This window comes from Carya illinoinensis, chromosome 5 (assembly GCF_018687715.1).
Source record: "Carya illinoinensis cultivar Pawnee chromosome 5, C.illinoinensisPawnee_v1, whole genome shotgun sequence".
In the NCBI taxonomy this organism is placed as follows: Eukaryota; Viridiplantae; Streptophyta; class Magnoliopsida; order Fagales; family Juglandaceae; genus Carya; species Carya illinoinensis.
Window position 1 is genome coordinate 23,892,991 of NC_056756.1, and position 22,907 is coordinate 23,915,897.

Consider the following 22,907-nt stretch of genomic DNA (forward strand, 5'->3'; position numbering starts at 1 on the left):
AAACAGAATGTCATGACAGAGATGTTTAGAAATCACATCATATTAAACTAGAGTATAGAACATCTTGAGAATGTAACATAATGACTCGGTTTCGAATGTGCTTCCAAGTGTAGAAGTGTCAAGTTGTATCAAGGATAAATCCAGGATCGTATTCCACAGGGACAAAGGGTTATCAAAGCATATAAGAGATTTGTGAGTAATAAATGAATCTAGTATGAGAGATGGAAATAAAATTCAAATGCAATGCAAAAAGATAATCGGAGTTGAAATTAGAGTTTCTAAAATAAATAAATTAACGAACACTTAGGTTGGGCATGAGACTCTCTTTATTTCGGATTCTAGATAATTTTCTCAATTAACAATCCAATCAAGGCATTGCTAATCGGAAGATAAAAATTTAAACTCAAGTTTTTGCAATATTTTCCTAATAGATTCTCTACTTTACTAGTCAAACACACATTAACAAACAACTGAGATAGGCTTTGATAGTTTTCAAGCTTTTGTTGTGCCTTACGTCAACAACAAAACAAGAGCAAGAGCCGCAATCTATTTTCAATTTAAATCTGACTAGTAACATAGTAAAATCAACAATTAACAACAAAATATTGCATCGATCTAGAATCCAAAACAAATCAAGCTTTGTTCCACAACCCAAGCTTCAAAAATTAGCTACACATGATAATTCTAACAACAAAGATTAATCTAAGCAAAGCCATAAAAAAAATCTGTGAGAAGAAATAAAAATAAATAAATAAAACCACAAGCTCCACGCCAACTCAACTAAGAACTTTAGGAAAGAAAACTGGGCAACTAAAAAAAATAAAACTGAAAATGAGTCCTCTGAAATAACAACTGAAAAACACTACAACGTAAAGCAAAAAAATTGAAACCAGCGCCGCAAGGCCACCGACTCAGAAGAAAAACTAAAACTGCCTTCCGTCCAAATGAAAAAGAAGAGAAAATGAATAAACTTCAGACTACTCTACTCTGCTCTATCTCTAACGAAAAGCAAAGTGTAAGACAAGGCCAAAACCAGCCGGCTATCTTACTAAAACCAAAGTAAGCTAAGAAAATGACATAAAAAAAAAACTACTGCCGAATGAAAAAAGAACAAGAATGAATAACACTGTCTGAAACGAAAATAAGTGCAGTAAAACAAGGCAAGCCGCCTCTGCCGAAACGAAAAAAAAAGAAATGAAAGAACACCTAAAAAAAAACTGGCCAACCAGCGTCTTAAACGAAAGAAAAGAAATAAAACGAAACACTCTACTCCGGTCTGCTACTAAACAAAAAAAGAAAGAAAAAGAAAGGTCTCCTCTGCTGTAGTCGACTCCCCGAACGAAAATGAAATGAAGCAGCAAGAAAGATAAATAAACTGCCCAGCATTCTGCTGTAGCCGAATGTCTCTACGTGAAAACAGAGTGTAAAACCTATCTGCTGCTATCTTCAACGTGCTGCCTCATAGATGCCACCGTGATCTTCTGTCAAAGTTGAGGGCCAGCTGCTTCTTTTTTTTCTTCTGCTGACCTGCTGCATGTGTGTTGTCCATATGGTCCGAATGATGCTGCATGTGTGCGTTGCTGTGGTCCGAATGAGTGTTCTGTTGTCATGCATGTGTGAACTGGTCTACTGTATGGTGTCCACTGCATGGTGTCTGAATGGTGCTTGCACTTTTCTGCATGTGTGCATGTGTTGGTCTGCTGCATAGTTGCATTTTCTGCATGTGTGCATGTGATCCAAAGGTTTTGTTGTCTGCTGTAACGTGCTGCACGAGTGATCTGGGTGTCTTTCTGTTGCTGTATGCTTACTGATGTGTACATGTGTGCATGCATGTGTGAGTGATGTCCGAAGGGTCTTCTTTCTTTTGCTGTAGTAGCTGCTGCACATGTGATTTTTCTGCAAGTGTTGTGTTTGTATGAGTGCTGTCCGAATGATGCTCTGCTGCTTTTAGCATGTGTGAGTTTCCAGCGTGTGTGAGTGTCTTTGCTGCATGAAGATCCCATCATCCCGTAGCAAAAATCCGAATTTGCCCTTTTCTTCCATGCGTGACTGCTCCTTTCGGCCTTTGTTTGTAACTTGTCAAGAATGCACCTTTTATGATAATATTTCTCTATACTCAACAGGGTGTCAGCAGCTCATATATGTTTTTTTTCTAAAAATAATTGCCCTACATCGTATAAACATGATATGAGAAGAGTAAAATTGAAATATTTATTTTGACATGAAACAATTGAATTATAACTCTTTTTAAGCACAAAAAATATTAGAATTTATCAATTGACTCAAGTATCATAATCTACTACATAATTAAGTACTTAAATCATTTTTGGTTAAACAATTTATTCACTTAAGTAACTTAATCATACAGTTTTAGTGCTTCATCACACCCCCCAACTAGCTTTTTGCTAGACTCTAGCAAATAAAGTGAATGAATTCATGCGAAGGTGAGATTTCCAACTACAATTTCAAAAGAAGTTCGAGAATCACATGCCATGAAACAGACTTGTTGAGTTTAAGAACACTGGAGATAGATTAATCTGAATTTTGTATCAACTAAGAGATTTATACACAATTTAGTTAATCAACCAAGGGAATTACGTGTAACAAAGCTTGCTTTCTTTCAAGTGCATGGAAATGGGGTTAGAATTCCAAGATCGACTACCAAGAGACATTAACAGTTTCAATTACAACAACCAATCTGAGAAAACCACATGGTCTTACTCTAATTCAAAACCATTGTAGTGACGGCTTTCACGCTATTACACTTCGAAAGGCGCCTACTTTTTTTTGTAAGGGCCCTGGTAATAGGCAGCCTTTTCCACTACACAAATGTAATTTTTTTTTGTTTTTTTTATGTTTTTAGATTTCCTAGTGGGGGAATCGGACCTATGAATGTGCGCCTACCCACACTTTCACAAGTCAGCCCTTACCACTAGTCTACCTAAAGGATTTTTCTCTTCTTTTTTTTTTTATTTTTTTGATCCTTGGCTTGTCCCTTTTCTCATTTAATTCATTTCAAATTTCTTCCTAAGCCATTAGGATATGGTTCATTAGAGTCTCAAACAATTGAAGTGTAAATCAACCAACAAGGACTCAATGTAGTCTTTCTAGGCCTTCCGGGTATGTGTTGTGTGTGTTTTAGCAAAACTTTTAACATCTTTCCCTTGGTTTAACAACTAAATAAAATGGATAAATCTCTCTTTTGACATATACTCTTATTTGCACTACATTCCACATGTTCGATGACCTCAACAAATCTCCTTTTTTTTTTTTTTTTTTTTTTTTAAGTGGACCAAAATATGTCTAAGGCATGCAAACAGAGAAATAAATTCTCTTCCACCCCCCAACTAGATTGTAGTATTGTCCTCAATGATGCAAGAGAAACAAAAGAATTTGTACAAAGAGAGTAGTTAAGGGGCAAAACAACTAACAGAAAAATCGAAAATTCAAAGAAAAACTGATGGAAAGAGGAAAAGGAAGTACCTGGATAGCTTTGAAAGGAATGCAGCCAAAAAATAAAAATAAAAACTGAAGAACAAAAGAAAACAATGAAAAGAGATGGATAGATCAAGAACCATCAATTAGGATCAAGCAAATGTAGAGTAGATTCCTCAGGTGCAAAGTTAGAAATAAAAGGCTTGAGCCTTTGACCATTAACCTTAAAAATATTACCATTGAGAGGATTCATTATCTCTATAGCACCATGAGGAAAAACAGTTTGTACCACATAAGGCCCACTCCATCGAGACCTTAACTTACTAGGGAACAAGTGTAACCGAGAGTTGTACAATAACACTTTTTGATTAGGCTCAAAAGTCTTACGTTGGATGTGTTTGTCATGGAAGTTCTTCATTCTTTCTTTGGACAACTTAGAGTTGTTGTAGGCATCATTCCTCAACTCATCCAACTCAGATAACTGCAATTTTCTCACACAACCAGATTTATCAATGTTAAAATTGCATTGCTTAATGGCCCAATACGCTCTATGTTCCAACTCTACAGGCAAATGACAAGCCTTACCATACACTAGTCTATATGGAGACATGCCCAAAATGGTTTTAAAGGCTGTTCTATAAGCCCACAAGGCATCAGACAATCTCAAAGACCAATCCTTCCTATTTGGGTTAACTGTTTTTTCAAGAATGTTTTTAATCTCCCTATTTGCTAGTTCAGCTTGTCCATTGGTTTGAGGATGATAAGGAGTAGAGATTTTATGATGGATACCATACTTCTTCATTAAGGCCGAGAAATGCTTGTTACAAAAGTGGGTGCCATTATCACTGATTATGGCTTTAGGCATGCCAAACCTTGCAAAAATGTTTTCTTTCAAAAATTTTAAAACAACTTGATGATCATTAGATTTGCAAGGGACTGCCTCAACCCACTTAGAAATATAGTCAACAGCAAGCAAAATGTATAAATAGCTATAAGAAGAAGGAAATGGTCCCATAAAATCTATCCCCCAACAATCAAAAATTTCAATCACTAGTATGGGTTGCATAGGCATCATATTTCTCCTAATGATTCCTCCTAATTTCTGACAAGGTTCACAAGTTTTACAAAAACTAAAGGCATCCTTGAACATGGTTGGGCAATAAAATCCGCTTTGAAGAATTTTGGCCACTGTTTTGTGGGCTAAAAAATGCCCACCACAAGCTTCCGTATGGCAAAAATTTAAGACACCAGAAATTTCGTCATTGGGCACACACTTCCTAATGATTTGATCTGAACAATACTTGAAAAGGTAAGGATCATCATAGAAGAACGATCTCACCTCATGCATGAATTTCCGTGTATCTTGAGCGCTCCAATGAGGTGGTGTTTGTCCTGTCACCAAGAAATTTACTATATCAGCAAACCAAGGCAAATTTTCAACTAACATAAGATGTTCATCAGGAAAAGAATCAAGAACAGGTGTCGGTTGTTCAGTTTCAGCAACTGTGAGCCTACAAATGGTCGGCTACCACATTCTCTACTCCTTTCTTGTCCTTGATGATAATATTGAACTCCTGGAGTAAAAGTATCCATCTAATCAACCTTGGTTTTGCATCTTTCTTTGTCAATAAATACTTGAGAGCTGCATGGTCAGTAAAGATGACTATAGGAGAACCAAGAATATATGCACGAAACTTCTCTAAAGCAAATACCACAGCAAGTAATTCTTTTTCAGTAGTAGAATAATTTTTTTGAGCAAAATTCAAAATTTTACTTGCATAGTAAATGACATAAGAAAGTTTGTTCCTACGCTGTCCAAGAACAGCTCCTACAGCAAAATCACTTGCATCACACATGATTTCAAAAGAAAGTGACCAATCAGGAGGTTGAAGAATAGGAGCAGTGGTTAGCAAAGTTTTAAGCCGACAAAAAGCTTCTTGACACTCAGGTGTCCAATCAAATTTTACATCATTCATCAATAGTTTACATAGAGGCTTAGAAGTAGAGCTAAAGTCTTTGATAAATCTCCTATAAAAACCCGCATGCCCAAGAAAAGATCTAATGTCTTTTATTGACTTAGGTGTAGGAAGTTTAGAAATCAACTCAATTTTTGCTCTATCTACTTCAAGTCCTCTAGATGAAACAATATGTCCCAGAACAATGCCATGTTGTACCATGAAATGGCACTTCTCCCAATTAAGTAGCAATTGCTTCTCTTCACACCTGGCCAAAATAGCTTGTAAATTGGTTAAACAACTCTCAAATGAATCACCAAATACAGAAAAATCATCCATAAACACTTCTAGAGTGTTCTCAATCATGTCACTAAAGATGCTAAGCATGCATCTTTGAAAAGTTGCTGGTGCATTGCATAAACCAAAAGGCATTCTCCTAAAAGCAAAAGTACCAAAAGGACAAGTAAAGGTGGTCTTTTCTTGATCCTCTGGTGCTATTTCTAATTGATAGTAACCGGAGAATCCATCTAAGAAACAATAAAAGGCATGTCCAGCAACTTTTTCTAACACTTGATCAAGAAAAGGCAAAGGAAAATGATCTTTCCTAGTGGCGGCATTCAACTTCCTATAATCTATACACATGCGCCAACCAGTAGGAATCCTCGTAGGAATTGATTCATTTTGTTCATTTTTAACAATGGTAAGCTCGGATTTTTTTGGAACTACATGAATGGGACTTACCCACTTGCTATCCGAGATGGGGTAAATGATACCCACATCAAGCAATTTCAACACCTCACCTTTAACCACTTCCTTCATTGTGGGATTCAACCTTCTTTGCATTTCCCTCGAAGGCTTTGCATCATCTTCTAAATAAATCCTATGGGTACACTCCAAGGGACTTATACCTTTTATATCAGCCATTGTCCACCCAATAGACTTTTTATGCTTCTTAAGGACCTCTAGCAATTTATCTTCTTGTTCACTAGTTAAGTGAGAAGAAATTACCACAGGGAAGGTGCTTTGTGGTCCTAAGAAAGCATACTTCAACTCCAATGGAAGAGGTTTGAAGTCCAAAGTTGGGGATTGCTCCTCTGAAGGCTTGAGGGTTGATGTCAATGGTGGAAGTTGCTCAAATTTTGGCCTCCATGGTGGTGTAACTTGCTGACCTATTGAGGAAACAAAAGATGAGTCATTAACATTATCAAATATTTTCAAATCTTCTTCAAATTCTTCTAAAGAATCAATAAGTTGAAAGTAATGTGTAGAATTTTCATCAATGAAATTTTCCAGCAAATTCACTTCATGAACCTCTTCAACTTCTTGCGGTTGCCTGCAAAGATTAAAAATATTTAGCTCCAAGGTCATATTTCCAAAACTCAACTTTAAAACTCCACTTCTACAATTTATGAGTGCATTAGAAGTAGCCAAGAAGGGTCTTCCTAAGATAACAGGTGCTTGGAAAGTAGAATGATTAGTCAATTGCATGTCGAGTACGACAAAGTCTACTGGATAGTAGAATTTGTCTACTTGAACCAAAACATCTTCCACAACACCCCTTGGAATCTTAATAGACCTATCAGCCAACTGCAATGTGATAGAAGTAGATTTCAACTCACCCAATCCAAGTTGAACATAAACATTATAAGGCAATAAGTTCACACTTGAACCTAAGTCTAATAATGCTTGGCCTATTTTTGAGCTCCCTATCATGCAAGCTATGGTAGGGGATCCTGGGTCCTTGTATTTGGGAGGAGTGTTGGTTTGGATAATAGCACTAATCTGCTCAGTAAGAAAAGCTTTCTTTTGTACATTCAATTTTCTTTTTTCGGTACATAAATCCTTTAAAAATTTAGCATAGGTAGGAATCTCTTGAATAACATCTAACAATGGTATATTAATCCTAACTTGTTTAAAAATTTCAAGAATTTCCGCGTGATGCTTATCTTTGTGCAAAGGGGCTAACCTTTGAGGAAAATGTGCAAGTGTAGTGCTTGGGACACTTTCAAATTTCAAAGGATCATGTTCCTCATTTTCAGAAGGAGGTTTAGTAGTGTTACCATTCTTTTCTACCTCTTGAGCTGGAATGCCAATCACCTTACCACTTCTCAAGGTTGTAATAGCCTTGATTTGCTTGACATTTGAATCTCCTGCTACATTTTGAAATTGGTGGTTTTGGCCTTGGAGATTAGGCTGAGATTGTGCAGGGAACTTCCCTTTCTCTTGAGCACTCATGGTTGTAGTCAACCTTGTGACTTACCCTCGAATCTCAGCAATGGCTTGTGAATTTTGACTATTGATAGCAGCTTGGCTTTGCATGAATTGCTGAAAATTGGTGGACAGCTGCTGGAAGTTGGTGGATAATTGCTGGAAATTGTCTTCAAGGTTCTTTTTTTGGGCTGGCACCATGTGGTTGGCATATTGAGATGGTCCTAGACCTCCTGGGGTAGTGTAGAGTGCAATTTGTGAAGGACCAGCTATGTTGGGTGCAGGTAAAGCAGCTTGTTCACCTCTCCAACTGAAATTAGGGTGATTTCTCCATCCCGAATTGTAAGTGTTGGAATAAGGACCTGAAAAAGATTTAGCAACCATATTAATAGCATTAGATTGATCCAGGAGAACTTCTTTGAAGGCAGGAATGGTCGGGCAATCATTAGTTGAATGCCCTTGGCCCTCACAAATATTACAGCTCAAGGTAATCTGAGGTACAGCTTGTACTTCATTCACTTTCTTCATTTCTATGGTTTCTAATTTCTTAGAAATCATAGCCAACCTAGCATTCAAATCATCTACTTCTCTCAGATTATATTTCTCACCCCCTGAAATTGTCCTTGAACTTTCCGACCTATCATGAACATCAGATGTATCCCATGATTGTGCATTTTCAGCTAGATAATCAAAATATTCAAAAGCTTCATCGGGTTCTTTGTTAAAAAATGCTCCATTACACATGGTCTCCACAAATTGTCTCATTTTTGGTTGCAACCCTTCATAAAAAAAACTAATGACCCTCCAATTCTCATATCCATGATGAGGACATGCATTTAAAAGGTCTTTGAATCATTCCCAACAATGATAAAATGTTTCCACATCCTTTTGGCCAAAATTTATGATCTGTCTCTTCAAAGCATTAGTTCTATGCATGGGAAAAAAATTCTTTAAAAATTCAGTTTGCATTTCTTGCCAAGTCCCAATGGATCTTGGTCTTAAGGAATTCAACCATGTCTTAGCCTTGTCTTTTAAGGAAAATGGAAACAGTTTGAATCTTATGACTTCATCAGTGCATGTTCTATCCATGAATGTGGAACACACTTCTTCAAACTCTTTGATATGCAAATAGGGGTTTTCAGATTCCATACCATGAAAGTGTGGTAACAATGGAATCATCCCAGGTTTGAAATTAAAAGCATTTGCATTAATAGGCAAAATGATGCAAGAAGGTGTGCTAGTCCTAACAGGCTGAAGATACTCTCTAAGAGTCCTGTTTGGATTCTCCACTTCCCTATCATGATGCTCATTTTCAGCCATGATGCTATGAGTGTCTGATGATGATTCTACAGAAGATGATGCAGAACTAAAAGATGTCAATGATTGTGTCCTAAACAGTCGAGATGTATGGTCTCTAGTCCAACTAGTCATACAAACAAGAGCAGATAATCAAAGACCATGAAAAATAAACAAAGAGAAGGAAAAAAATTAGATGTCACCCAGGCTGTGAAAAGGTTCACAGCTCCACAACGTCCTCTCAGCAGTAGAGGAATGCTCTAATAAGCACCAGTTGTCCCCGGCAACGGCGCCAAAAACTTAACTCGGTTTCGAATGTGCTTCCAAGTGTAGAAGTGTCAAGTTGTATCAAGGATAAATCCAGGATCATATTCCACAGGGACAAAGGGTTATCAAAGCATATAAGAGATTTGTGAGTAACAAATGAATCTAGTATAAGAGATGAAAATAAAATTCAAATGCAATGCAAAAAGATAATCGGAGTTGAAATTAGAGTTTCTAAAAAAAATAAATTAACGAACACTTAGGTTGGGCATGAGACTCTCTTTATTTCGGATTCTAGATAATTTTCTCAATTAACAATCCAATCAAGGCATTGCTAATCGGAAGATAAAAATTTAAACTCAAGTTTTTGCAATATTTTCCTAATAGATTCTCTACTTTACTAGTCAAACATACATTAACAAACAACTGAGAGAGGCCTTGATAGTTTTCAAGCTTTTGTTGTGCCTTATGTCAACAACAAAACAAGAGCAAGAGCCGCAATCTATTTTCAATTTAAATTTGACTAGTAACATAGTAAAATCAACAATTAACAACAAAATATTGCATCGATCTAGAATCCAAAACAAATCAAGCTTCGTTCCACAACCCAAGCTTCAAAAATTAGCTACACATGATAATTCTAACAACAAAGATTAATCTAAGCAAAGCCATAAAAAAAATCTATGAGAAGAAATAAAAATAAATAAATAAAACCACAAGCTCCACGCCAACTCAACTAAGAACTTTAGGAAAGAAAACTGGGCAACTAAAAAAAATAATAAAACTGAAAATGAGTCCTCTGAAATAACAACTGAAAAACACTACAACGTAAAGCAAAAAAATTGAAACCAGCGCCGCAAGGCCACCGACTCAGAAGAAAAACTAAAACTGCCTTCTGTCCAAATGAAAAAGAAGAGAAAATGAATAAAGTTCAGACTACTCTACTCTGCTCTATCTCTAACGAAAAGCAAAGTGTAAGACAAGGCCAAAACCAGTCGGCTATCTTACTAAAACCAAAGTAAGCTAAGAAAATGACATAAAAAAAAACTACCGCCGAATGAAAAAAGAACAAGAATGAATAACACTGTCTGAAACGAAAATAAGTGCAGTAAGACAAGGCAAGCCGCCTCTGCCGAAACGAAAAAAAAAAAGAAATGAAAGAACACCTAAAAAAAAACTGGCCAACCAACGTCTTAAACGAAAGAAAAGAAATAAAATGAAACACTCTACTCCGGTCTGCTACTAAACAAAAAAAGAAAGAAAAAGAAAGGTCTCCTCTGCTGTAGTCGACTCCCCGAACGAAAATGAAATGAAGCAGCAAGAAAGATAAATAAACTGCCCAGCATTCTGCTATAGCCGAATGTCTCTACGTGAAAACAGAGTGTAAAACCTATCTGCTGCTATCTTCAACGTGCTGCCTCATAGATGCCACCGTGATCTTCTGTCAAAGTTGAGGGCCAGCTGCTTCTTTTTTTTCTTCTGCTGACCTGCTGCATGTGTGCTGTCCATGTGGTCCGAATGATGCTGCATGTGTGCGTTGCTGTGGTCCGAATGAGTGTTCTGTTGTCATGCATGTGTGAACTACTCTGCTGTATGGTGTCCACTGCATGGTGTCCGAATGGTGCTTGCACTTTTCTGCATGTGTGCATGTGATCCGAATGTTTTGTTGTATGCTGTAACGTGCTGCCCGAGTGATCTGGGTGTCTTTCTGTTGCTGTATGCTTACTGATGTGTACATGTGTGCATGCATGTGTGAGTGCTATCCGAAGGGTCTTCTTTCTTTTGCTGTAGTAGCTGCTGCACATGTGATTTTTCTGCAAGTGCTGTGTTTGTATAAGTGCTGTCCGAATGATGCTCTGCTGCTTTTAGCATGTGTGAGTTTCCAGCGTGTGTGAGTGTCTTTGCTGCATGAAGATCCCATCATCCCGTAGCAAAAATCCGAATTTGCCCTTTTCTTCCATGCGTGACTGCTCCTTTCAGCCTTTGTTTGTAACTTGTCAAGAATGCACCTTTTATGATAATATTTCTCTATACTCAACAGGGTGTCAGCAGCTCATATATGTTTTTTTTTTCTAAAAATAATTGCCCTGCAGTGTATAAACATGATATGAGAAGAGTAAAATTGAAATATTTATTTTGACATGAAACAATTGAATTATAACTCTTTTTAAGCACAAAAAATATTAGAATTTATCAATTGACTCAAGTATCATAATCTACTACATAATTAAGTACTTAAATCATTTTTGGTTAAACAATTTATTCACTTAAGTAACTTAATCATGCAGTTTTAGCGCTTCATCACATAATCAAATCACAAAAATATAATTCATACAGAAAAATTTCATATTCACTCTCTTTTGCACAATTCAGAAACAAAATACTAAAATAGCTCATGTCTACACCAATCATGCCAGAAAATACTTTATTCTTATACAGAATTTTATGAGTAGTGCAGAGAAAATAACTGAGGTTGTTTCAAAATTATTTTCATAACAAAACATGCATCTTTTTTCAAAATTAGCCTCAGTTCATTTCTCTTACGCAAAATTTAGCATAGAATCCCCACTTACCTGAACTTCTTAGCTTCCAGAATTTCTCCAAAGCAATATTGAACAAAAATCAATCGTCACATATAAAATAGTCACGTACTCCCATAAATTTCCAATTGAAAGTGTGTTGATAATGCTTAAACCTGAAATACTATGAAACCTAATATTCTTAAAAAAAAACAAACAACTCTTATGACCCTAAAATATAATCACTTCCCAAATTACCTCAATATCAAATAACACTTCCGACTTACACACTAATTCTAAAATATTTATTAAAAAATAAAATAAAACTTATGTAGCAATATAAAATGAAGCTAGGCCAAGTTTAAAAGAATAAAAATTTCTAAATTTCTAAAACCGTTGATGCTCATGGTACAATTCACGTCCAAAAATAAAATTATGCTATGGCTTATAACTTAAGGCTAAAATTGTAATATCCTAGATCTAATCCTTCCTTAACCTTATGTAAGGAGCCACACACCTTTATTTTCTCTTTGCTTACATAGAAGACCGAGGTCGTGCGATGGAGGCTCACCGTGGGGGGGCAGTAGGGAAATGGCTGAGACATGGGTGGGACTGGGTAGCTGCGCTCCGAGAGAGAGAGAGAGAGAGAGAGAGAGAGAGAGAGGGGCCTCGGTGTGAGAGCGAACGAAGCTCACCGTTAGCCTAAGGTGGAGTGCAGCAGCAATGGGATGGATGGAGGTCGACAATGGTGAGCTCGGTGGCTAGGCAGCGATGTTATTAGCGGCTGAGACAACCGGCATGGAGGAGCTACTATATGTGGATTGATCTATTTTTGGTTACAAAAACAAGGGACAACAGTTGGGTTTTCGGAGAGATGGGTGGTTCCTTGGGACTAACAGTGGCTGGGACGCATGGGGGGTTGGATTTCTATCATAGCAACACCATCGATGTGCCACCAGTTGTTGCCCACCAACCTTGCTAGAGGTAGCGGAGTGGAGATCTCGATTTGACCTTCTTTGATGAGGAGAACGAGTGGCGGCAACTCTAGTCTAAAGGTTGAAGGTGAACACTATGCACATGAGAATGAGGGCTAACCGTACATGTATATATAGAGGAGTGGATGACCAAGAGAAAACCCTAGCTATGAGAGAGTTGCATGCATGTAGTGAGTAAACAGACGTGAACGTGCAGAATGTGGAGTCTAAAATTATTTTCACGGGCTAGGGCTCTGTAACCCAAAAATATTTGGCCCACATCTTGGATCTTGTATGGGTTAATGCTTGGGCTTTTTGCCTTAGTTTTAGACCTTGACTCAACCCAAAAACAATTATACTCTCCCATAAATTTTTCAAGTGAAGATCCACTTGGTCCATTAAAAGATTTTAAACCTAATTATCAAACTTACTGAAAAATTATATTCCACCAAAAATATCTTAGGCCTGTACTCTCTTCCAAAAATTTTACTCACAATCCCAAATGGGCTTTTCATACCTGTAAATCCAAAAATTTTGTAAAGCGGGCTTGGCTGGACCTTGGTGTTACATCCCCCCCTTAAAAAGTTTTGTCCTCAAAATTTACAGCATCAAAAGTCACGACTAATATGCTTCATATTTCAAAAATCCTAACTTTCTACTATTCTTCAACTCATCAATCTCCAAAATCCAAGAGTCGATTTCAAACTTGTATTCAAGTCCAAACCTATAAGTATGAATCTCAATCATAGATTTACAAGCCAAAATAAAAAATAAAAAATCCCCCCTTTAACTAAAAGAGAACTCCGAAATTAATATCTAAAATCTCCGCATAATAGTACAATCAAATGCTACAAAATTAAATCCTAGGTAGATTCAATTCACAAATTCCTGAATCCTCAGAAAATCTACCTTCAACCATAAATTTTTCCTAAATGTATGCTGCCATCATAGATACTAACCAACCAAAACACCTATGGCTAAAGTCTCGAGGATATTAATTATTGGGTCTAAAATCTTCGAAAGCCCATTTTCCCAATTCTTGCATGCTTGTAACTTTAGACTACGCACCCTTGTGCATTCCTATGCAACCTATGCCATTCATTGGAAAATCACGCACATCACTTCAATCCAACTTCAATATTCTAAGCTATAAAACTTAGAGTAAGATCCATTAAAGTACAAACATGGTTAGGTCCCACTCAACTCAGTACAAACATCCTGTAATTGCGCCATTGACATCCTTAACATCTTCATATTTCAGTGAAAACAATCAAGCTAGTCCTCCCATTCTACGCCGATTGCTTCCCTGAATAGTTTGATGGGAACCTGAAGGTGGTCCTCCCATCAGAACCAAAGGGCAATCCTTGATAAGATGTCTGGTCTTACCATATCGAAAACACACCCCCACTTCCCTCCTACACTCTCTAGTGTGTGCACGATTACAAAACTTTCAGAGGTTACACAATTGGTTTCCTTGCATTTTCTTTTGACCAAAGTTATTGCCTTCATTCCTATTTTTCCACAAGCCCTAGCCCATTGTAGATTGGACCCCTGTGGCGCACTCCTTTTCCTCTATTCCAGTAGTTTGGCACTTCTCTTTAGGCTTTGCTCAACAATTGTGGCCTTATCTACTAATTATGAAAAATTATGAATCTGAAAGCCTACCACTCGCTCATATATCCTATTGTCCAACCCTTCTTCAAACTTCTAGGTCTTCCTCTCCTCATCGGGGATCAAATATGAATCAAAGCGTCACAACTCAATGAATCTAGCCTTGTACTGGTGTACTGTCATGGTGCCCTAAACCAAGTTAGCAAACTCCCTAGACCTAGCATCTTTGACTGATCTTGGAAAGAAACGGTCAATGAAGATCTGCTTGAAATGGGGCCAGCTAAAAATTTCCCTCCCATCTACTTCCCTAATGGTTCTCTCTAAAATCCACCATCATTTTGCCTCACCGGTCAGCTTGAAGGTGGCGTAAGATACCTTCTGTTCGTCTATGCAATTCATGACCGAAGTATCTCCTTCATATCCTGAACCAAATCCTTAGTGAGGGTTGGCTCACCTCTCCCATCAAATGAAGGAGGGTGCATCCGGTTAAACTGTTCCACTGTATAGCCTCTTTCATTCCTGTTGCAATTATGACCCGGACGATTCTGTATGAGCTCCTCTATTAACTGCTATGCCGCAGCTCAAAGTACTTCAGCAGCAGTCAGATTTTCTTCTCCTTCATTATTAGATCCATTAAGATTTGAAATATGTCATACTCGATGACGAGGTGGCATCCTGAAAACTTGGACTTTTAATAAACATTTTTAAAAATATGAAGTTCATATAAACATAAGCAAATAGTTGTTCACAAAACCATAGTAAAAAAAATTATTAAAAAAAATCTAAACCTTAGATTTTAACAAAAATGTTTGAAAGGTCTACAAAAATGAGTCTACAGAATTTAAAACCTCAACCATCAAGAAAAATAGCTCATAAACTCTAAAAATTCCACACCTCCAATTTCAAAAGTCATCTTGCCTAAAACCTAAAGATTCTAAAACCTTAAGTACCATCAAGATCTTTCCTTGCAATCTGCACAAATCTAAACATCAAATCTAAAAATTATTTCCTAAAGTTCCTAATAATCCAATACCTCATATACTATAGTCTGTAGAACCTCAAACCAGTCTTTTGGTCAAACTTTTGTCAACTTCAAAATCTAAACCTTAAATCATATCCAAGTCATGTTCTACAGCCTAAAGAATAAGCCTACCGGATCTAAAACCTTAAATGTCATGAAAATCATTTCTTAAAATCTACAAAATCTAAATCCTCAAATTTCTATACCTCCAATATGAAATTAATTCTCAAAACCCACAAATATCTAAACCTCATAGGTTTATAGTCTGCAAAATCTCAAACCTAGCTTTGATACCAACTGTAATGCCCCGATCCTGGAGGTCTGGAGAGTTAACTCTTATAAATTAATATCAACTCTAAAATCACAACTATAAAATCCGAAAACCACTATAAAATATTAATTCAATTGCTCGACCCAAAAATCAATATTCCTTCATAGGGATAACAAAGAAATAATCAATAAAATCAATTAGAAACTCCCCAAAGACTTGAAAACATCCTTAACTCCACATATCAAAATAACTAAAAATAAACAATTTACTAACTATGATTCTCAAATAAGTACTTGTACCCTCGGGCACTTATTCCTATAAGATCATCAAACCTCTCTAACCTTGCCTACTCTTGCTCTCCAGCAGAACCATCAAGATTATCTGAAAAATGTTTGGAGATAAGGGGAGGGTTATCAACAACTCATTAAGCAAAGAACATATACTAGTATGGAAACATGAGCATTTACAGAGTTCAAAATGTAAAACAAAATAGCTTCACTTTCTGAATGTAGAATTAGAACATATTATAAAAAATATCAGAGCGGAAGTTTTAGAAAATATTCTTATTCAAAGTTCCTTTGGCACAGCATAACTGAAACATCACATCAGAATAGAATTCTATGTTTAACCACCGTGGTAGGGTACTACAAATTCCGGAGGCCAACCGAGTAGAAACAGGATGTGAATCTTTTCCTTATCATTCTTGGACCCTCAAGTGTGCATACATGCATTACCCTTGGTTAATGCATGTATATATTTATGTAGATCTTTTGTTTGTTTTGCTTTGGTTGTTATTCTTGTTTGCTTGCTCAAATACTCTTACATGAACTTGGATTTGACTATTGAATGACTAATGTGATTCGGTTTGTGATGAAAGATGGTAATAAGATCCTTTGCATGTCTCCGTTTTAAGGAAAATATGTAGTTATTTTAAGACCATTGATAATTCTATCATACCCTACCTTGAGTGATTCAGATCTTGTTTAAATGCTATGATTCTGTATCTTCTTTTACCATGCTATGATTTCTAAGCAGTATGAATGAAGTTTGGAGTATGTTTAAGTGATGATTTTCCATGTTCTTGTACATATATGTTTTGGCCAAGGCTAGTGTGACACCCCCAGATTCTACTTGGGATCAAACATATATCTGAAGCGTCGGGACATGCAACACATGGTTACCTACCCCCGTTCATGACATATAAGATGCAATATTCCTAACATGCATATAACATTATGCAATATTCGCAGCGGATATTTTGTTTTGAGCAATATTATGCACCAAACTTATGATATCCCAAATAAGTAAATCTTAATCCAACATACTTAACAAAATAAACATCCACAATATCAGTACGAGTCTCAGAATACTATAATCTCAAAAACCTAAAACTAATACTAAATATCTTCAAAATAATATTCTAACATGAAAATAAGAGACTTAGGATCATCATATAAAAATATCAAAGCATTTAGAAAAAGATCAAACCACGAAATATTCAAACTTTCTTCAAATAAAAACTGTTTTTCCACTTCTACTTTTCAAGTTTCTAGATCTAAGAAAATCTATCATCAAAAGCTTTAGTCATGCAACAAAACCCCAACGAACACTCTTAAACACATGCTAACAACACTCCATAAAATTTTCGGACCAAGATATGCCCATTAGGTTGGTCAAAAATTCCAAAACATGACATACTCTCCAGTTTCATGCCCAGAATGACTTTTCCATGGTTAGAACTACATTTTACCAACCAAATGACCATGGAATGATACTAATAATATATGTACAGAAACTATACGTAAAGAGGAACAAATTTTATGCAGGATTTATCATATGAAAATACTTAAAAATGGTCGAAATGCTCCACATAAAAAGACCCAGAAATCTGCCTGAGAGAGCTCTTTTTGGTTTCTCTCTAAGAACGGGGTGAAGAAGTGACTAAAGGGAAAGAAGTGTGTCTTGCATGACCCTACACTTCTGGAGGGGAAAGATATGAGCTTGAATGACCCTTGATTGGAGGTGGCTATGTGACATAAAGTGGAGAATAGTGAGGGGCAAAGGACTACTTGCAAAAGCTATGAGGTATGGAGGTTGATGAGGTGGATTCTCCTTCACATCAAGGCACTATTGGGTGCAGCCAAGGGTCGTGGATAGTCTGCCATGTGGGGAAGGAAACTTATTCAAAAATCTTTGCCAAGGTGGCCAAATTCGTGGGCCTTGGTGGGTCTCAACCAAGTGGACTTCAATTTGGGGTTTATAGGGGTTAGTTAGGTTTTGAGATGCTATCAAATCCAAATTCAATTTTTCTTGGCCCAATCAAATTTCCAAGGTTTAAAAGGGTTGATAATGACATCATAAGAAGAATTTGAAAAATTTATAGCATGTGGAAGTAATTTAATCAAGTAATTAAACACAATGCTAGAAATTCGATCAAAAAGGGTCTGAAGGCCAACTTTAGGATTTGGGGAAACAGTTTAGGCTTTCAGTTTCAACCAAGCTTTTGGGATTTCAATTGGATTCCAGTCATTTAGGGTTTCACTAAGATTGAAACCCTCTTTGATCTAGCTCAATTTTGTTGATCAGATGAAAGAAAGTTTTGCTTAGGTGGCATGATCTCACACCTTGATTTCCTTCACAAATCCATCTAATGGTTCCTTTTTGTGCCAAGTGTCTAATACTATTCACTGTGTGGTTAAGATCTTGCCAAGTGTCCAAATAAAACTTCTCTAACCTAATTTGGACACTGTGATTTTGAAAATACTGCACTTAGTACGCTTATCAAAGTTACTATTCACTCCAAAAAAATGCATAATAAACTTAGTACTGAAAAATCTCAAATATTCATATTAACTTACAGTGAAAATCATTTACCAAAACTCAACCCTGAAGTACCCCTAAAAATAGTTTCACAATTTCAAACAGGCGTTTTGTCCGAAATTATGAAAATGGGTTATTGTCCCATAAAATCCTAAATAATCAACTTAATCTAGTGGCACAGACCGTAACGTATTTTGGCACTTCTAACTACCTCAAACAATTAAAATCACATTTCTGGCACCATAGTGAATGATAACACTAACTATGTTGACAGACTAAAACCTATGCGATTAGTTGATTTGTGAAAACTTACAGAGTTTTCACAAGGTTCCTAAAATTTATAGAAATTTAATCATTGAATTTTTAACGGGTTGTTACGTCCTTCCCTCCTAAAAAAAAATTCGTTATTGAAATCGACTTAAGTACAAACATAAAACACGCTCAAGAGAAGATGTTGCTTACCAAAACTACTGTCCATCATTGGTCATATAGTCACTGTTTAGCTCCAAAGGAGGTGCATCAATGTCCAACGGTGCAAAGTGTTCGGGTAAGTTGTAGAACACATCATCTTCTGAATCATATACCAAATTTTCAAAATGACATGAGTCAGGGGGCTGCAGGACCTCCACATCGCTGTTGTCTGGCTCCTGACCATCATCCAGCAAACGCCCATGGTGAGTTGACAACATAGATTAGCCTGACATAGCGAGCTCAACATCCATGGCTACAAAACGCTCCTATGTTGCTCTGCTGGAATCTACTCCATCCCATGCCATCCTAACCTTGAAACTATCTCAATCTAACCACGTGGTTGGGTGCAACGAAGGGTAACGCTTCTCATGAGGTAAGGATCTCCTCTCATAGCCCATTTTGTTACTATTAATGTCAAGGATGTGAGTGCGATCGTGCTCTTGGCATTCCATCTTATGCCAATAAGCAGCCAACTCCCTATTTTGATCAGCTAGTCATCTTCTATGATGCTCTTCTCTCATCTCATGCACTCGCTATGCAGAAAGGGTTGATTTACAAGCTGTCTTACACTCTCAAGCCATGGAACTGCAAAAAGAACATAATCAAAATTGAGAATATTCTATAGCATAAACACTAAGAATGGCCCACAAAACCCTGAAATGGAAACATATACTTTATTGATATCCAAACAATGAAGTGCCACATCTAATATAGCAGTCCCATACAAAGTGAAGCACAAAATATCGACTGAGCCGAAAACAAAACAAAACAAGACTTGATTAGGTATCAAATAACTGGGGGTACTTGGCTCGCATATCGACTTCCTTCTCCCAAGTCGCCACTTGAATATTATGGTCTTGCCAAAGTAATTGGACCAATGGAATCTTGTGGTTTCATAACTCTTTTTCCTTCTAGTCATTTATATGTACCAGCTTCTCCTCGTAGGTCAGGTTGGATTGTAAACGTACACTAGCAGGATCCACCACTGTTCGTATCTGGTTCCCAAAACTCTTCTTCAATGCAAACACGTGGAATACATTGTGGTTCCCATGGAACTCAGTTGGCAACTCCAGACAGTACGCAACTCCTCCCACTTTCTCCACAATTTCATAGGGTCCCGCGTATCTTGGACTTAATTTTCCCTTCACTCCGAAATGGCTTACTCCTCTCATAGGGGATACCTTCACATAGACCCAATCTCAAACTTCGAATTATATGCTTCTCCTTCGATTATCAGTGTAACTGTGAAGTTTTTATCCTTTCTCTAATCATGTGGACTTGATCCTTTATCTCCTGCAAGACTTTGAGCCCAAACACTTTGCTTTCCCCTACTTCGTCCCAATACAACAATGATCTATACTTTTAGCCATACAAGGCTTCATAAGGTGTCATCTGAATGGTGGCCTGAAAACAATTACTGTAAGAAAATTCTACCAAAGGTAGTTGCTTCTCCCAATTCCCCTCATTCTCCAGCACACAAGCTCTTAGCATATCTTCCAAAGCCTGGATCATCCTTTCTGTTTGCTCATCTGTTTGTAGATGGTAAGCACTACTGAACTTCCTAGTTCCCATCGAATCCTACAAACTTTGCCAGAATCGTGACATGAAACGAGGGTCTCTATCGGACACAATCGTCTTAGGCACTCCATCCAATCTAACAATCTCTGCTATATAAATTTTCATCCGTCTCTCTAGAGAATCTGTATTCTTGATGGGTATAAAGTGAGCACTTTTTGTCAAACGGTCAACTATCACCTAGATAGTATTATTTCCTGGTGAGATTCTTGGAAAACCCACTACAAAATCCATTGAGATATCCTCCCATTTCCATTCTAGGATTGGCAATGGTTGCAACTCACCTGCTGGCTTCTGGTGTTCCTCTTTAACTAATCTGCATACAGAACACTTGTTCACAAATTCTGCTAGTCCTTCTTCATTCCTTCCCACCAGAAATGCTGCTTCAGATCCTGGTACATCTTCGTACTACCAGGATGAGCAGTGTAAGGTGTGTTATAAGCTTCCTTCATCACCTTTCCTTTTAATTCTTAGCCTACTGGGATGACCCTTCGATTCTTGTAATACAAAGTCCCATCCTCTCTGATGCTAAAGTCCATCAGTCCTTCTGACTTCTCAATTTTCCCGATGACTTCTGCAAGCTTACTATCTTTCTTCTGACGGTCTTTCAGTTCTTCCCAATCCAATGGAATGAATTCCTGAACGGCAGTCAAAATGACTTGTTGACTACGATTCTCAATCAACAGTTTCCTCATACTGCATAAGAGGGAATTTACTTCTAACGACAGGATATACAAATCCTCCGATATGCTCTTGCGACTCAAAGCAACAACTACCACATTGGCCTTTCTAGGGTGGTACTTGATGTCGCACTGATAGTCACTGATTAATTCCAACCATCTTCTCTGTCTCATATTAAGGTTCTTATGCTTAAACATATACTTGAGGCTTTTGTGATATGTGAAAACTTCACACTTTTTGGCATACAAGTAGTGTCTCCAAATCTTAAGAGCAAAAACCACTGCAGTTAATTCCGAATCATGTGTAGGATAATTCTACTCATGATCCTTCAGTAGACGTGAAGCATAAGCAACTACTTTCCCTTCTTGCATCAACACACATCCTAGTCCTGCTTTAGACGCATCGCTATACACTACAAAAGGCTTATGAGGCTCCAGCAATGTGAGTACTGGTGCAGTCATAAGTCTTTTCTTCAAGTCAAGAAAACTTGACTCGCACTTATCGTTCAAACAAACTTCACGTTCTTCTTGGTCAATGCAATGAGTGGTCCAGACAAACTAGAGAATCCTTCAAAATACCTCCTATAATAACCACCCAATCCTAAGAAATTTCGAATCTCATGCACACTGGTCAGTCTCTGCCAACTCGTTACTGCTTCAATCTTGCTCGGGTCCATTGCTACTCCTCCACTAGAGATCACATGACCTAAAAACTTCACTTCATCAAGCCAGAACTCGCACTTGCTAAGTTTGGCATGTAGCTCTGGGTCCTTGAGTATAGTCAAAGCCATAATTAGATGATCTATGTGATCCTCCTCGTTGTTTGAGCAGATTAGGATGTCATCAATGAATACGACAACAAAACTATCCAGATAGGGTCTGAATATTCTGTTCATCATGTCCATGAATGCAGCTGGGGCATTGATTAACCCAAAAGGCATTATCAAAAACTCGTAGTGGTCGTACCTTGTCCTAAAGGCAATTTTTGCACATCCTATTCCTTAACTTTCAACTAATGATAACTGGATCATAGTTTGATCTTTGAAAACACTACTACTCCTTGTAGTTGTTCCAACAAATTTTCGATCTTGGGTAACGGATACTTATTCTTGATCGTCACCTTGTTCAATTCTCTGTAGTCTATGCACATCCTCATATATCCATCTTTCTTCTTCATGAATAGTATCGGTGCTCCCCACGGTGAGGAACTAGGGTGGATAAAAAAAAACCCTTCTCTGAAAGTTCTTCCAACTGCACTTTGAGCTCCTTCAATTCGGCAGGGGCCATACGATATGGGGCCTTGTGAGTTGGAGCTGTTTCTAGTTCCAACTCTATCTTAAACTCTGTTTCTCTATCTGGTGGTAAACCAGGTAGCTCATTGGCAAAAACTTCTAGAAAGTCTTCAACTATGGGTATCCCACAGATTTCTTCACTCCCCATTGTCTTCTCCACAATCATCAACAGAAAAGCTGAGGCTCCATCCTCAATACACTTCCTAGCTTGTAAAGCTGAATTCACTGGTGGGGTGGCCTTAACTGATGCTCCCGCGTATCTAATTCTGTCTTCACATGGGATTCAAACACCACTTCTCGCTTCTGACAGTCTATCTTAGCATAGTGCTTGAATAGCCAGTCCATCCCCAAGATTAGGTCAAACTTCATTTGACCGAATACTAGCAGGTCAGCCTTTAGCGTCCTTCCTTCTAGTTCTATAGGACAATCCTTAACTAAACGAGTACAAGCTACCATATTCCCATCAAGAAACACCACAACCCGTTGAGATAATAGCTCAGTTTGCAAACTACAAA

General features: G+C 37.4%; 1 protein-coding gene across 1 annotated transcript; it reads right to left on the reverse strand.

The window, feature by feature from the left end:
* Positions 1-20,423: 20,423 nt before the first annotated feature.
* LOC122310209 lies at positions 20,424-21,562 on the reverse strand. The gene is made up of 4 exons (XM_043124089.1): positions 21,481-21,562; positions 20,900-21,381; positions 20,705-20,828; positions 20,424-20,545 (listed from the first exon to the last, which is right to left on the reverse strand). The coding sequence occupies exons 1-4, from the start codon at positions 21,560-21,562 to the stop codon at positions 20,424-20,426; spliced, it is 810 nt and encodes a 269-aa protein (XP_042980023.1).
* Between the last annotated feature and the right edge of the window lie 1,345 nt (positions 21,563-22,907).